Here is a 16,905-nt window from a genome sequence, read left to right on the forward strand (position 1 = left end):
AGCGATGTGTCCTGCTGTTGATGGTAGGAAATGGTGAAGTAGGTGGAACTCTTCCTATACAGGCTTCAGTACTGCTAATGGCCCACACAACGCTGGGGCCTTGCGATGCTGGAGCCTCTGCCTTTGGGGAAAAATTTAACACCAAAACTCTGACTGTTCTGACCATAGGCACCAACTCTGTGGGTGCTCCAGGGCTGGAGCACCCACGGAAAAAAATTAGCAGGTGCATAGCACCCACCGGCAGCCAGCTCCCCCCCTTACTCCCCATTCCCATCGCCTGCAGCCCCCGCTGATCAACTCCTCCCCCTCCCTCCCGATACCTCCTGTACACCACAGAACAGCTGTTCAGCGGCATGCAGGAGGCGCTGGGAAGGAGGGGGAGGAGTGGGGATGAGGCGCACTCAGTGAAAAGGGCAGAACAGGGCGAGGGTGGAGTGAGGGTGGGAAGAGGCGGAGCAGAGGAAGGGCCTGGGGAAGAGGTGGATGGGGTCGGGGATGGGGGTAAAGCAGGGACGGGAAGAAGCGAGGCAAGAGTGGGGGTTTGGGAGAAGGGGTGGGGTGGGGATTGAGCACCTACAGGGAAAATTAGAAGCCCGCACTTGTGGTTCCAACTAATTAATTATCTCACTTTTCTCCTTGAGTTAGAGACCAGCCCTAGCGTCCTGGCTGGAGTCCCAGCTCTTACCTGTCTAATGTCCTCCCTAGTTGCAAGTGAAATAGTCATTCTTCATTTCCTTTCCTACATTATATTCAGTGCAATAAAGACAAATGCAAAGTACTTCACTTAGGAAGGAACAATCATTTGCACACATACAAAATGGGAAATGACTGCCTAGGAAGGAGTACTGCAGAAAGGAATCTGGAAGAAATAGCGGCTCACAAGCTAAATATGAGTCAACAGTGTAACACTGGTGCAAAAAAAGCAAACATCACTCTGGGATGTGTTAGGAGTGTTGTAAACAAGACACAAGAAGTAATTCTTCTACTCTGCACTGATCAGGCCTCAACTGGACTGTTGTGTCCAGTTCTGGGCACCACATTTCAGGAAAGATGTGGATAAATTGGAGACAGTCCAGAGAAGAGAAACAAAAATGATTAAAGGTCTAGAAAACATGACCTATGAGAGAAGATTGAAAAAATTGGGTTTGTTTAGTCTGGAAAAGAGAAGACTGAGGGGGACACAATAACAGTTTTCAAGCACATAAAAGGTTGTTACAAGATGACGGAGAAAAATTGTTCTTCTTAACCTCTGAGGATAGGACAAGAAGCAATGGGCTTAAATCACAGCAAGGAAAAACTCCCTAACTGTCAGGGTGGTTAAGCCCTGGAATAAATTGCTTAGGGAAGTTGTGGAATCTCCATCATTGACGATTTTTAAGAGCAGGTTAGACAAACACCTGTCATGGATGGTCTAGATAATACTTAGTCCTGCCATGAGTGCAGGGGACTGGATTAAAAGACCTCTCGAGGTCCCTTCCGGTCCAAATTCTATGATTAGTGAGTACTAGTACTGATAATCCGATATACCACCCCAGAGGTGGCTGCATTTTAGTGCTGATTGAAGACACGCTCTCTAGAACCCATTAGAGTTGAGCACTTGCTGAAAGCCACTCTACAGTACATAGAAGCAAAGTCCTATTGGTCTTAAACCTTACATTTGCTTTGTTAGTGACCTGAAAGGTGGGTTTTTCAAGGTACCCACTGTTGGCCTAATTGCTCCCACTGAAGTCGGTGACAAAACTGCCCCTGGTGTGAGTGGGAGGAGAGTTTTGTCTCCCCTCTGGGAGTGGAATGTCGCCGGTCCTGGTGTTCTGCACGGAACCATAATGCCATTGCGGGTGGCTTTTCTGTTCGCAAAACGAGCTGTTGCCATGTCCATCAGCATGACGCTGAGCTGAGTGTGCCACACGACAGGCTGCAGCACCAGCTCTTTGTAACCTGCCCCTGTGCATCTCAACAGAGCGCTTAGCGTGGTGGTGAGCAATTAAATGCTCACACTGTGAAACCGGAACCAGAACTCCAGTGTGCTCTTGGCTCTAACTCTGAGCATCCCAGCGGAGAGAGGAGCCTGTGTCTCCGGGCCGATGTCGTGTGTTGAACGGGGATAGCCTCTCACTGCTGCCTCTCTCTCTGTTTGTTTTCAGTACATCTTTGTGTCCTTGATCTCCCGAGACAGCGTGTATGATGTGCTGAGGAGAGTCTGCACGCACCTACAGGTACCCTTCTAGTTCATCACAAACCCAGTAGCTCCTGCCAGCTGGTTGGAGGGAGGCTGAGGTGCGTGCCCTGAGAGCACTGTGCTTGGACGGTGGCAGCACTGTATCCGTTGCTCACATGCATTGTGTGACGTGTCCCCTCTCTGGGATGGTGGAAGGTTCTGCATTTTCCCTGTGTGTCCCCTGGGAACCGCTGTCCTGGACGCTGCTGCAGAGCGGACTCTGGAGGGTTTGCCTGACGGATCAAACATTGCAGCCTCATGTCTCAAAGTTGCATGGCTTTGTTTGTTCACCGGTCTGCGACTCCCCCGCCCAGTGGCGCAGATGCAGGCAGGGTGATCTGGACATCCACCGCCGGCGATGGAGGAGCAGCTCGAATGGGCACGGGAGCAAGAGCATCTTCCCCTGTGACTTTGTGCGACCCAGCTTCAAATGCCTGTTACTAATGGTTCCTGGATTAGTGATGAGAGAGGAGCATTGGGCTGTCCCTGCATGATAGGAACCGACGGATGCCCCCAACAGAACCATAGGGCTTAGATGCGTTGATAGTGCTGGAGGAGCTGTCTCAAATGCTGGACAGTGGGAGCAGAGGGGATGCCATGGTCCCCATTGGGGAGCATCATGTGCCAGCATCTGTGGCTGAGACTCCCCAGGGACAGGCCCTAAGGGAGGGACATGCGGGAGGCTGATCTACTGCCCTCTGCTGGCAAATGGCAGTACTGCCAAAGACAGGCATTCAGAAATCAGGACCATAATAAATCCATGAGATTATCTCCACCTGGAAAGGCTTCCAGGACATCGGTCCTACGGCACAGGCCCCAGTGCCAAGCAGGCACTGCCCTCCCTGAATAGGGGGGGGAGCTGGCAGCACCCCTTTTCTGCAACCGTGCCTTGGAGCAAATGATCGTATCAAGCTGGGTGTATGCCCTAGCTATCAGTCAGCTCCTCAAACCTCCCCAACATTCTCCAGAATGCTCGTGTGGCTCCAACTATGCCTAGATATGGCCTGGGGTGAGAGAGCATGTTCCTGGCTGCTGAGGTTAGTTTCCTCTAGGTGGAATCTTCCGTTAGATCAACCAGCCCTCCCCAGCTACCTTAATTTAGATAGGCCCCATGCAGGGAATGCTAGTACCTCAATGTTTCCATTCATAATAAGTGAGTCCAGGCCATTGGGGATAAACCTGCTGTTCAGATTCTCGTTCACAGTTCGGGGAGCAGAACGGCTGAGCTGTTCTTGCCCTTAACACAGACAAATCCCCTCTCCTATTAAGCCAGTGCCTACATAGATGGCTGCTGTGTAAACCTCTGTCTGAGTGCTGTGCGTTCTGCCGCAGTGCAGAGCTCACCAAATGTTTCATTCTTGGGCAGTCACTGAAGTGACTCCGCTGGAGAGTGGGATGATGTCTGAGCCAGATCATAGCCATGGGCAGGATGTTCCAATAAGGCTTTTCCATCTGTCGCCCTCAAATAAACGAATACAGGAAACGTGACTTAACTCGGCCTCGGCACGTCTGTGAGGTGGGTCAGCAATATCGTACGGAGGAGGAAGCTGAGGTGTGGCAAGCCTAAGAGACTTGCCCAAGGGTCATATGGGAATCTGTGGCAGCTGGGAATAAAAGCATCAGGCAGTCAGTCCTGCACTTCAGCAACAAGACCACCCTCCTTGGATCTAACACTGACATGAGCTTGCACTTCTCTGTGCCCGGTTCACCATCTGTAAAATAGGGATCATGCATGGGGGGGAGTGAGAATTTGTTAAAGTGCTTTGAAGATGGAAAGTTGTGTATGCTTAATATAAGGAAATACATGTGTCCAGGTAATTTGCCTCCTACCTGTGTGTGTGTGTGTGTGTGTGTGTGTGTGCACACGCCTGCATGCACACACACACAGTAGTGCAGTGTTGCTACTGGACTTCTCAGTGGGAGTTGAATCACATATCCTAACTTGTGCTGTTAAACTGCCCATGGTTCTATACAGTGGTGGTGTAGCCGTGTTGGTCCCAGCATATTAGACAGACAAGGTGACACCTTTTATTGCTACCATGCTGAGAGACGCAGCCTTTGGAGTAGACCGGAGGAAGAGCTCGAAAGCTTGTCTCTCTCACCAACAGCAGTTGGTCCAGTACACCCACCTTGTGTCTCTCTCATGTCATACACTGCATTTTATAAAGCACCCATTTGCCTTTCTTAACTTTAAAACATACTCACTTCTGGGGTTGGGTTTTAATTTTTTTTTATTCTTCTTTTGCAGGGTTGGGGGGGATAGGTTCAAACCCCACCTGGATGAACATTATGGATGCTCCATTTGCTTGAGCTGTCCGAGCCATCCTCTAACCTTGCCTTCACTGTCCCTAATTCAGTTTACACCTGGAAGTGAAGATGGTCTTTGTCAAGTGGCAGCTCACATTGTGGAAAATCCACTTGGCGGCTAATGTCATAACATTGGGATTGATCCTGTTTCCATTGTCTTCTCCGGGAGCAGAATCTGGCCCGTGATACATAATTCACATGTCGCATCACAAGAGAGCCTGAATTTCTGCTGCCACCAGTTACAGCAGTTTCTGGGTCACTGATAAATTAGGCTGAATCCAAGGGAATTTCTTTGCTCTAATGGTGTGCATGTGCATTATTTATAACCTCAGCATAAGAACACTGGCTCTGCCAGGATTTGTGTTCTTACACTTTCTTTACAGGGCTTTTAAATGTTGGAATAAAAACCCTGGTACAAATTAGATCCTAGAGGAAATTTAAAAAAAAAAGTCTGAGGGGAAGAAATCCATCAGTCCTTAACCTGGTGGTGAGGATAAACAGCCTCCAAAGAACCACCTTATTTTTGATGTCTTTATTCTGAGCCATCTGGGTGCGTAGTCTAATTCAGACGTACGCTTAATCCAGAAAAGTGCCTCTGGCATGTAACAGGCTGTAAGGAGCTAGGATCGTCCATGGACTTGTAGAGTTCTTCTGCTGATTCATCCTGACGGCCAAATTCGATGGAACCCAATAACTCTGCCTCAGGAGTTTTTGCTTCCCCCCCCCAGACAGTGTTACCTGTTTTACAGGGAGGAGAAACTGAGGCACAGAGAGGGGAAATGACTTACCCAAAGCCTGGTCATGGGTCTGGCTCGCTGGGACTCAAAGCTGGGAGCTCCTGACATCCTCCCCAAGCCCAGATTGTTGCCAAAGTGTCTTTACATTATGTTGGTTTTGTTCAGTCTTGGAAATGAGAACAAACACTTGCATGCTGCTGACTCCTCATTCACCTCTTCTCCAGCCCAGTCTAGCCTGAGCACTCTGTCTCCATTGGAATAACCCATTGCCAGAAACCCTTCTCCAGAAGTCACATGTACAGGAGCGGCAACCCCTAAGGGTTTGCACATGGCAAGTTTGTCTGCAGGCAGTGTTCTTAACAGGCTCGCCAGCAGCTTTGGAACCCAGAGTTACTATAACTTTCTGCTGGGGGAGAGAGGGGCAGCGGAGTGTCCTAGTCAGGATGCTCCATTCAGTGCCTTCCAGCAGAGAAGTGGAGATCCCCTGGTGATGAGTCGGTAACATCTGCTCCTCCCTCTCTTCCAGGTTTCAAGTAAGAAGAGTTTGAGTTTGAAAGAATTCACAGACGAACCTGATTCTGTATCCCTGGTAAGAGCCATATTTACAAACAAGGAATCAATAACTACAATAGAATATCACAGAATGCCCCTGGTAAAATGCCTCTGCAGTGACCATACGGGCACTAATGCTGCAGGCTGTGAAGCATCTGTTTGAAGTTTAATAAAATCCCCATGCACTTTGAACCTGCCAAAAGCAGCACTGGAGTGTGGTGAACACCAGCTCCTCTGCCTGCTTCCTCCCACAGCCAAAATCATGTTTAACGTTGTTTGTTAGGGAAGGTCATGGTTATGCTCCATTTTTTAGCATGGCCTGCAGGATCTTTTGACAGAATCCAGTGTGACTTGACAGAAATGGATATTAATGGTGTGAAGGGGATCATTTGGAAAACCTTGTGTTGATGCCTGAATTGAAGGCTCATGTTCAAGTGTCTAGTCCAGGTTAATAGACATAAAATCTGCTTGACATTCAAACAGCTTCTTCATTGCTGGTTAGAGCGGAGATCTTCAAATTGAATAAAGCGGCCTGAGTCCTAAACACTCATAACGTGCGGGGAACATGATTAAATGAGCAAAAATCCCAATAGATTAAAAACTTCTTCTCTTCTTAAACTTTCTGTTCAACCATTTCACCAACGGATCAGACTCAAAGATCAGCTTTTATTTTTATTATTTGTATTTGCAGGGAAAATAACTCTACATGAAAATCCCAGCACACCAGAAAGCACAAAGATGTTGGCAGCAGTAGGGCTGGCTGGAAAATAAGAATTCCATTTTGTGACAAATTTTGTGGCTTCAAAATTTGACTTCATTCTGCATTGGAACAAAAACTGGAGCTTTTCAGATTTTTCATGGAAATAATGAGCGAGAGAGAGAGCGAGCAAATGAGAGCCACCCCATAATACCCCATAGCCTGGTGGCAAGGGCACTCCCCTGGGATGTCAGTGCTCTGCCCAGGATGCTATTGACTATTCTGGGGTGATGGGTCTCTCTCTTTCACCTGGACCTGAAAAACCTTCCCAAAGAAAGTTTAGTTGCAACTGATCTTTTTCTGTGACATTTCCTTTCCACTAATTGGAATTTTCCAATCGAAAAAACATGGTGTTAAAAAATTCCCGACCAGCTCTGCCTTTAGGGCAGGTAACTGTGCTGCTCCCAGAGTGAAATCCCTATGGCAGCTGCACGGCTTGAGACCTTACAAGCACTGTTGGAACGTCCCAGTTGTTGCTGGTTGAACAGCAAGTGTCTTGTAGGAAATTGTCAAAGATGTTTCCCGAGTTTTGAAATAAATCAGTCTGGTCAAGACACGTTTTCACTGAGATGTATCAAGTTTTCGATACAGACACCTCCTGAGCCGCGGTGAGGAAAGTCAGAGAATGGTGGTGGTGGTAGAACACCCAGTAGTGTTCTAGGAAGACCAAAGGGCTTCCGATCTGTTTTACATTCGCGTGATGTTGATTAACTGCTGGAAGGACCTGGGGCTAAGCGAGCTGAGGGCTACAGCAGTACAAGCACAAGTTACTCAGATAAGGTGTGTGTACCACTTGGTGGTTGTACAGGTGTTTGTTTTAATCAGAGAGAGACTGACATACACGAACAATGCTGTTGGTATGCAAGTCACTGCAGAGGAAATGAGTCTCCAGCAGGGGTTAACTGGGGCTAGGACAACAGCTTTTAAGTGTTGGATTTTTTGACCACTGGACTTCTCTTGTAATGGCCTGATTCTGAAGCTCGTGACCGCACGGTAGCTGTGTGCCCCAGAGAAGCTGTGTTTCTGCTTCTCTGTGTTGTGCAAGGAGCACTGAGATGCACCGGTCTCTCAGAAATCCTCGTTTTCTGCAGCTGCTGTCACACAAGGCTGCGTCACTTTTAGAAACAGCAGCTTCCGAAGTAAAGCTCTCACAGCCTTCATGAAATGGAGACCTGTCTCTCTGTGTGCACTGCGGGGGAATGGCTGCCCCGTGGAAGGGAGCAGTCAGATAATCTCTGCAGACTGCTAAAGGGGAAAGTATCGCATCTGCTCAGCCCAGGCTGGCGCCTTCCAAAGCCCTTCAGCTCTCTGCAAAGTCTCTCTAGTGACCGGGAGAGTAAATGTCTGTCTATGGCCAGCTGAGTGCTCTAGCCCCTGGGGTCCCCACCTTAATGGGATCCTGTTGTAACAATGGGATGACTCTTCTCTCCTGGGGCCTAATTTTAAAAAGCCTTGTCTCACAGTGAGGGCTCTGTGCCCTGAAATGAGAGAACCCAGAGCCTTGGCTACTGTGATTCGTGGGCCCAAGCTGGCTCAGCTGTGTCTGCTTCATCCACTCAGAGCAGGATCCACGTACGTTTCCTTTCCGTGCGCTCTCGTTGCTGGCTGTGACAGTGTCAGGGAAGCCCTGGCGCGCTTGTCAGTGGCTCAGAATCCATTCTGAAAGCTGTTCCAGCATTGGGGTAGGTTTTCTCACCTGGATCTCAGGGAGGCAGCTCATTGAGGTGATCTAGACAGTGTCTCTGTCCATGTGAGCAGACATTGCCCTGTTTCTGCTCACCTCTCCTTATGTTACATGGCCTGTCATGTGGTCTCATGCCACGCTGCAGAGGCCCTTTCAGTGATTAATAATCCTTTTGCAGCTCTTGTATTGGTTTTACAACTGTGTTGATAATCATCTTTTATCATGGCCAGTTATTTTCTACTTTGCCAAGTAACTGGTTATTATCTGTTAGCCATTTCCCTAATGCACCATAAAGTGCTCAGAGTTTCCAGGAGTCAGGCCTCCCATGAGGGACAGCTGCTCTGGCCTATAGATAAAGTTAATGGTGAGTGTGAACAAGGCAAGATTATGGGTAATAGCATAGGAACTGCCGGTTAAAAGGTCCTGTTGTAGCTGAAGCCCTTAACAGCCCGAGTGAAGCTACCTGCCTCCAACAAGGATCTGTAAGACCAATTGCACGCTTAGTATTTGCAATGCACCTTCTTGTGTGCCACAGAGATGCTTTGCTCCCCAGGCTGGAATTCCCAGAGCACAAATCCCACCTTGTTTTCTAGCCTGGGATTTGAAGTAGAGCAGCACATCCAGCAGAGCTTCCAGGGAGGCTGGGGGTTAAGGCGCCAACTTGAAGAAGCTGGCAGCATCTTACCTGAGACCATATTCTATGTTATGCTTTAGGGACAGCATATTTAGGGACAGCATATGTATTGTTGGCAGCTGGCCGGAAGTTCAGGTCGTGTAGTGCTGCTGAGCGTGAGGAATCCATCCTGACAGCTTTCTCCGCAACCCATTGTGGACATGGTTTCTGGGAATCACTCAGTGCTCATGTGTGAGTGATTTGCACCAAGATGCCTCTCGTGTAGATCCTTCGAGTGGGGCTTTTGCTCCCTGGCCTAACAGAACAGCCGCCTCCTGCCATGGGGCAGGAAGGAAGGACTAACAGGAGCCGTGCTGGACTCTGCAGGGAGCACATCCAATCTCCAGGGCAGAGAGAAGCCCGGAGGCAGAGGACGATGAATTGGTGGGGTAGGAAGAGGAGTCTCCAGAGAAGACCCCTCGTTTGAAGACAATGACTTGATTCATCCTCCTAGAACACACACCAGTGCAGGGGTTGGTTGGCTTATTGGAAGCTGACCAGTGACCTGGCCAGTTCAGGAGGAGGTGGAGGAAAGGACAAGCTATCCCATGAGTCCCTCTCCCTGCAGATCAGTCTATAGCTTTAACTGCTTGGTGCAGTTGCTACTCCCCCTCCTCACTACTGTGTCAAGGGGAATGCAGCAGACCTCTTGTCTGAGGAGCTGTTGGCAGGGCTCTGAGCGTCCCTCTCACCTCTGGATCTCTGGCACATGGAAGAAGCATTTGTAAAACCCTAGCCTGGGCTGACTTCACCCACACAGCTGCGCGAGCTCTGTATTCTCCAGTCTCGGCACAGAAAGGGGAGCCGAGGGGGCTGGAAAACAAGGGAGCAGGGCTTGTGGTGTTTCCAGTTGGCTGCTGGGGTGAGGCACGGGGGGAGCTGGGCTGACACAGGGCACACACCAGGACCCTGCCTCTACCCTCCAGGTGCCCAGGGCAGTCGGATTTATGCTCAGCGCAGCTTGCTGTGGCTCAGCACACACATCCGCAGAGCGGCCTAGACACTGGCCCCTCCCCACAAACACTCGCAGGAGCTGATGACCAGGATGGGGAGAGCGGAGCAGAACAGCCTCGTGTCCAAATCCCATTGTGTGGCACCTCGGAGTGGCTGTCAACCGCTCCATGTCAGGACTGGACAGGGGCCAGTTTATTCCTAGCAAGGAGTGGCTGTGTGAACTCCCCATCTCCCAGCCAGCACACACCAGGCACTGTTCCCCCACCCCAGAGCAAGGGCCCAATCCTGCCATTGCTTCACCCATCACCCGCCCACTGGGGCCCCTACGTGATTCAGCACAGAGATGGCTCTTCGCCTCTCCCAGCCGCTGCATGGGGTTCCTCAAACCCAAAGGGGGTGGAGAGCAGACTTCCCAAGGAGGAAGGGCTGCCCTCCACATCTGAGAGCTACCAACTGGAAACAACGCAAGACCAGCATAGTTTCTCTTGTTTTCCAGCAGTGTGAGATTTGAATCTCCTCTTAAATTTCCACTTCCAGAATTAAGGAAGCAAAAGCAGTATTTTTAACTTGGCTAGTGAGCATGAGAACTGGGAAGTGTTTTAGTCAGGTCCCCTCCATAGCCCCCAAATAGCAGAAATCTGCGTGGGGTGAAGGGAGGCCCACCTCTCCAGATGCTGATAGGCTACTGCAGCTGTAGAATTAATGTAAGCAAACCAAGCAGAAGGTACAGATCAGCAGTGCAGCCACTTAGCCAAAGAAAAACACGACACATTGGTCTGATCGCTGACCCTCTGCAGTACTTCTGGTTCTTGCTCACCATTCAACGCTGTACACTCAGCCTGACGTCTCGGTACCTCAGCTCCCCAGAGAGGCCTCCATAGGCTCCAGCATAAGGCCATGCATCCGCCAAGGAAGGATTCAAAGGCGCACACTCACTGCAGGCGACTGGCAGGCAAGATGCACAGTGTAGAGTTTGCAGTTGTGAAAAAGGGGGTGTGAGTTGATTTGATTGCTTGCACCTTGGTAGTGCAAGGCTGGGGTAACATCTGAAAGGGACAAAGCGTTTAAACCCCAGCAAGAAATCTGGCTCAGGCTCTAGCATTGTTTGACTAGGAAGAGTTTTATAGTGAGCTCCAGAAATAAGTTGTGCAATATATAATTTATCTGTCAAAATATTTATAAAACAACTGCATCTGCCCAGGTCTGCTGGAGCGTAGCTGGGTTTGAAATCGCATAGGAGGGGGTGGTAGCAGTGCCACAAATTGTACATGCTGAAAGATTTTTAAATTCACTCTTTTGTTTATGCTTCGTGGAGGCTGTAGGGGAGATTTTTAATGCTGAGGGTAATTAACTGTTGGGCAACTTTACCAGGGATATGGCAGATTCTCCGTCACTTGGGAATCTTTTAAAGCAAGATTGGCCGTGTGCCTGAAAGATAAGCCCAGTAACTTGCGGCCGAGCTAGAGCGTGGCGGCCGTGGGGCTGAGCTGTGAGGGTTTGTGCCTCTTGTATCTGACCTGGTTATTGCGCTAGGAACTGCAGCGCTACCTGGGCTATTGGAATGGTCCTGGTAGTGGCCTAGCCACCTCGTCCCCGAATAGTCGAGAGACAGGGGGGTGAGGCAAGATCTTTTACTGGACCAGCTTCTCTTGGTGAGAGAGACAGAGCGGCTTTGAGCTAGATAGAGCTCTTCTTCGCACTGTTGTTTTAAAACCCTGTTTCTCTTATGCATTGCTGTGTCCCTGCTGTTAAGATGGAACAATGCTCGAAGAGAACTCTCTGGTCCCTGCATTCACGCCGTCACAGGGCGACGTGCAGGTGCCACGCCCCATCAGACCTGCTGAGCACTCAAGGCTGGGGAACAGGGCGCTGCAGTCCAAGACCCAGGCTGAGAGCGGGAAACGAGTGGGAGTCCACCCCAAGGAGATGCAGGCACAAGGCTTGAGACTGCAGGGGTGCCCTGGGAGAGAGTCGAGGGGGGTCAGAAGTGCTGCTAGCCAGGATGGAGAGTGCGACAAGGTATCCTGGGTCAGGTTCTCTGGCCTGTGTTGTGCAGCAGGTCAGACCCGCTGATCAGAATGGTCCCTTCCTTCCATTAAGATTAATGGAGATCTGTCTAAACCCTGAGGTTGCTCTGAAAATCTCACCCAGTATTTCCGCCATGGACCTGCTCTCCGAGCCCTGTCTGCTCTGGGAAGGACGCCCTCCTGCCCCCCACCCTGGTGCTTTTCTATCCTGGCACGAATCCAGCTCCAACACTTGATAAAGAATCTGTATTGTGCTTCTAGTGTCTCTGAGGCTGCTAATCCAAGCAAAGAGAATGTGACTGGTAGTGGCAGCCCAGGCAGGCCCTTGAGAGGGCGTCGCAGCTGTGCAGAACAGGCTGGAGACAGCTGCCCAGCAGATACGTGCCTCACAGAGTGAGAACCCTGGGCTTAGATCCTCTCCTAGAAACTGCTTCCTGTGTTGGATGGTCTGTGCTGGAGGCCCAGGCTCTCTCGGATGCCTGCCGGCAGTGGGGGTGGTGGTGTGTGGTGCTAATGTTCAGTGTCTTCCACAGGAGGTGATCGTCCCAGAAGTGAAGTGGAGGAAGGTTTCCCCAGCATCTCTCTCCCTATCTCTCCCAGATGCAGACTACCAGTGCATCCACCGAGCGTCCATCAGCAGCCTCAGCACCAAGGAGAGCTCTTTTAATTCCGAGGAGCCCCTGGTATCAGGTGAGGGATGCTGGGGACAGAGGGTTAGAGCTAGTAACCACCTCCGGCAGTGTATTTACGTTCACTGCTGTGATTGGCCTTTGGGGACGTTTCTCTGGCCACTGTGCTCCTTTTGACTGTTTGCTTGGCTTATTGCACTGAAAACATTTTACAGATGGGGAAATAGAGGCACAAGAGCGACGTCATTTGGTTAGGGACACAACGAATACAGGTCAGCGCTGGGATTAAAACTCAGCATTCCTAGATCTCACAGCCCAATAGACCAAACCTCTGCCAGGTGCTGCATAACTGAGAATACATTCCTCTGGCTCCTGTGTAGCCCTGGTGCCCGTCTGTGGGTGGAGGACACGAAAACAGTGTCCAGGAGATGAGAGCACTGACCTCCAAGGAAGGAGAAAGTGGTATCTGCTGCCTCTTGTGTGAAGAAATGTCCCTTTGGGAATCCTGGCCACTTGATGGAGGAATATTCCCACTGGAGCTCTGGAGAGAGTGTATACAAAGGGTGTGCTCAGGTCAGAGCGGTTTCGTGGGCTCTGTGGAATGTAACACTCATTCACCAACGGCGAAGGTGCATGTGGGGCTGCTGTGCATTGCTCTGCAGCTGTATCCCCTGTGGAGCACTCAGGGAGAGGACCCCATGACCTCTCCCTAGATCAGGAGGCCTAGCCAAGACCACAGCTGAAGTGGACTGTCCAACAGAGCCGCCTCCTTGGGAGAGGAGATCCCTGTTTGAATGCAGCTCTTGCCCTGTACGTGTCTGAGGCAGAAAGAGCACAGAAAGCTGCCAGCAGGTTTCTTTGCAGACTCCTCAGATCCAGCTCTGATGAGAGAAGAGAAATGCTGAGCCTGGGGCGTAATTAGCATGTCTAAGAGCTTAGCTCTGGTTGGATTGCCCTGTTGAAGACCTTGCTGTGGAAGCCGTGTTCCCCTTGACTGTGAGAGGGGTTTGGCCAGCCCGTCCTGAAATGTGGGTCAGGAAATCTACAGAAGGTGCCCAGACAGCCTTGCTTTTGAAAGGGATGTTTCTCTCCTTGATGTGCATGGCTGCCATGAGTCTTAGCAGGATTTGCCCTTTGGGAAGGTACCTTCGTGCCTGAACCGGGCAGCAAAGGATTAAAGGCATTTACTTTGTAAGTATCATTTTCCTCTCGAAGGAGATAGCTCAGTTGTGCTGGGCATCCCTCAGGTGATGTGGTGAGTATCGAACAGGTTCTTAGTATAATGGAATTGAAGCAGAGAAACTCATTGAAAGGGTGGGGGATTAGAAATGCATTTCCCTAGGGACAGAGCTGTAGTGAATGATCAGGAGTGCAGGGTATATCAGGGCTTTGTAGCTGTTCGAGGCTGGTTCAGAGAATTGAATAGGGTCCTTAAGCTGGATTAACCATCAGTCTGCCAGTTTCGTTTAGGCGTCTATTTGCTTTTGTTTCAGAAAGTGCAATAAACACAGAAGAGGAGGAATTGGAGGAGGAACCAAACTATGTAGCAGAGCTGAGACCGTCTGATTATCAGCTCTTGAAAATCTTCATTGTACTGTAAGCATGCAGTCAGCATACAGACAGCTACGTGGGACCAGAGTGGGGAGCCAAGTGCACTGGCTGCAGATCTTTTTCCCTAGGGCTCACTGGTCCAGTCACACCCAAGTTAATAGCAACTGAAAGTCGTTACCATCTGACAGTCCTGTAGTGGTCTGTGAGAGATCATGTGGGCTCAGTCGAGTACCTAAACAAAGATCCACATCGCAGTTGACACCAGCAGCAGAGAAGGCCTGGGATTGAGCCACCTTCTCGGCAACACAGCCACGTTGGCAGTGGAGGGGGAGAGAATACCAGCGAGGAAGCTTCCTCCACTGTTAAAAAGGGATTGCAGGCAGTGGTGGATTAGCCAATGGGGCCCAGAAAAATGGGCACACCCACTTCCCCCATCCGCCCGGCGCTCCTGCAAGGGAGCAAGGGAAGTCCCCATGCCCCAACCCCACTCCCTGGCAGGAGTGCCAGGAGGGGCAGGGGGGACTGCAGGTGGAAGGCGTGGGGAGAGGCCCCCACTTGCTCTGGCCCAGGGCCCCATAAAATCCTAGTTTGCCTCTGATTGCAGGCATTCTGTTCCACACTGCACACGACCATATCCCTGTTCTTTGCTGCTCTCTATCATGCCCTACTGAAAAGCTCTGTAGCCCAACTCCCCTCAGGTCAGGTTCAGATGCAGATCCTCGCAGGAATTCTCAAAGCTGCCGCCTTTGCTGCATCCGCGGAGCTCTGCTGCCCCCAGCACAGCTCCAGTGTGTTGCGCTGGAGGGTCAGGCTAGCATCAGTGCGGGATGGGAGTGGCAGCGTTAGCCAGCTCCGCTGATTGCAAAGAGGAGAGGAGTAAAGGTGGGGCGGGGGAGAGGAGAAAGCACGTGGTCAGAGGAATTCAGCAGAAGGTTGGAAGTAGCCCTGTGGCTGCAGAGCCTAGCAGGGATGTTGAATACCTCACAGCTGAGCTAGCATGGCCTGTTTCAGGATTTATTATCTAAGCCACTCTGCAATCACACTGGGCTGAAACTTACGAGAGCAGGGTTGGCAAGGTGGCTGCATTGTGAAAATGATTTAGATCCGTAGAAGGTGAGAGGCCCCCAAAACGCTCCTCTTATCCATGGGCTGCTCAGCTTGCGTTAGCCACGCTCTGCCCTGGAACGACTTGGACTGTGGAGGGTGTTTGTGCTCCCCTCGCGAGTGCTGAGCCATCTGTACGAAGCTCTCTTACTAGCTTGTCCCATGCCCCAGGCCTGGGAACTCCGATCTTAATGCTTCCCCAGCTGGAAGGTGCCCACCCAGGGGTACTGGACCGTTAGCCATTTGTGCACTTCATGGGGATTGCTCTGTTAGCTTCCCATTAGTCCAGTCTCCTCCAGCCTCTTGCTGCAGGGGGGCAAGGGGGCAGAGCCTGCACTGCTACTGCCTGTTCTGTGGCTTTAGAGAACTTCTGTTCTTTGGGGCTCCGCTTCCAGCCCCTTTTCACCTGCACTGATGCCGTTTAAGGGAAATCTCCATCAATTCCCTGGCTGTATTCTGAGTCTGAACGGCTGGGTGCTGCGTTACGTAGCTGCTGCTTTATGGGCCTGATTCCCATTTACACTGAAGCTCCTTTACACCACTTTGGCACTGTAAAATGGGCCTTATGGTTGGTAGAAGTGATTTTGTGACCACTTTAAGGCCTATTGCTGCTGCCAGAAAGGGGCCTTGAGATCTTGGTACAACTGAGAATCGGTCCCTTGTGCCCACTGGAATTGCTAACACCTGTCTAGCCCCAGGTGCTGGCTTTCTGAGCACTGACTGACTGTATATCCAGCATGCAGCCCAGGAGTTTAGACTCCCAGCTCTGGTGGGTAACGTGCTGCATATGGCGGCCCCGTGGAGAGATGGAGAGGTGCCGTATATCTCATGCTGTCTCAAGGAATGACGCTCTGTAAAGACACAAACTAAATAAAGAAATGTGTCTCCAATAGAGAAACCTCCCCCTTGGTTTTAGTCCCTTCCCCCTCTCTCGGGCCACATATCCTCTGGCCAGGAAAACACAGCCTCTGCTATAGGCAAAGCTTTAGCCTCCAAGGCTTTCAGTCCTAACCCGCAGCTCCTGTCTGTCTTTGCTCCCAGGATCTGCCTCCTGGTTGTGTCCTCGTCATATCTGGCATTCCGGATCTTCCGTCTGGAGCAGCAACTCTGCTCTCTGAATCGGGACTACCTCTCACGCGGGCACCGGAGGTAGGGGAGTGCTCAGCTCTCGGACCCTTGGGTTACAAATAGGGGGTCCACACGGCCATTTTTGTACAAACTTTGTTTTTGGGGAGTGCCTAAACAATAAAATCAAGGGCCCTGCTTATGGGCTGTGGACAGTAAAGATCCTATTGTGCATTACAGAACAGATGCAGTGTCCTGCCCACATCCCATATATCCCCCTGCCCACAACCTCCCTCTCTGGTGCATCGTCAGCGTGACAGTTGCCTTCCACCTGAAGCTGGTGGCATTTCCGCAGTGCTCTCTGTGGACCATCTGTAATGCACTTGGGCTCCTTCCCACCGTGCAGAGGTCACTTTATTCATTGCACGTCCATGTGGAAGTGCACCTGTAGTTTGTGCAGCGAGGCATCTGACTTCAACTCCGTAGAATGGATTTTATTTCAAGGGACCCAGGGAAGGTCCCATTGCTATCGCTGGGACTGGTTTTTTGGCAGTGGGACAGTCCTGAGGAGCAGTGGCTGCTGCTTCCCAGCCAAGGGAGCCAGTGAGAGGCATTCTTGCCATTGGCCTGAGGCTAGCACCTGGGCT

General features: G+C 50.8%; 1 protein-coding gene across 1 annotated transcript in view; it reads left to right on the forward strand.

Annotated features, from left to right (window-relative positions):
* GRAMD2A (GRAM domain containing 2A) overlaps nt 1–16,346 on the forward strand; it is a 69,204-nt gene extending 52,858 nt beyond the window's left edge. Inside the window, exons 7-11 of the mRNA XM_077828311.1 lie at nt 2,145–2,216; nt 5,789–5,851; nt 12,443–12,599; nt 14,032–14,134; nt 16,235–16,346. Of these exons, the coding sequence (XP_077684437.1) occupies nt 2,145–2,216; nt 5,789–5,851; nt 12,443–12,599; nt 14,032–14,134; nt 16,235–16,346 (507 nt within the window). The remainder of the gene's footprint in view (nt 1–2,144; nt 2,217–5,788; nt 5,852–12,442; nt 12,600–14,031; nt 14,135–16,234) is intronic.
* Nucleotides 16,347–16,905: the final 559 nt, after the last annotated feature.

Source organism: Eretmochelys imbricata, chromosome 10, assembly GCF_965152235.1.
Source record: "Eretmochelys imbricata isolate rEreImb1 chromosome 10, rEreImb1.hap1, whole genome shotgun sequence".
Classification (NCBI taxonomy): Eukaryota; Metazoa; Chordata; order Testudines; family Cheloniidae; genus Eretmochelys; species Eretmochelys imbricata.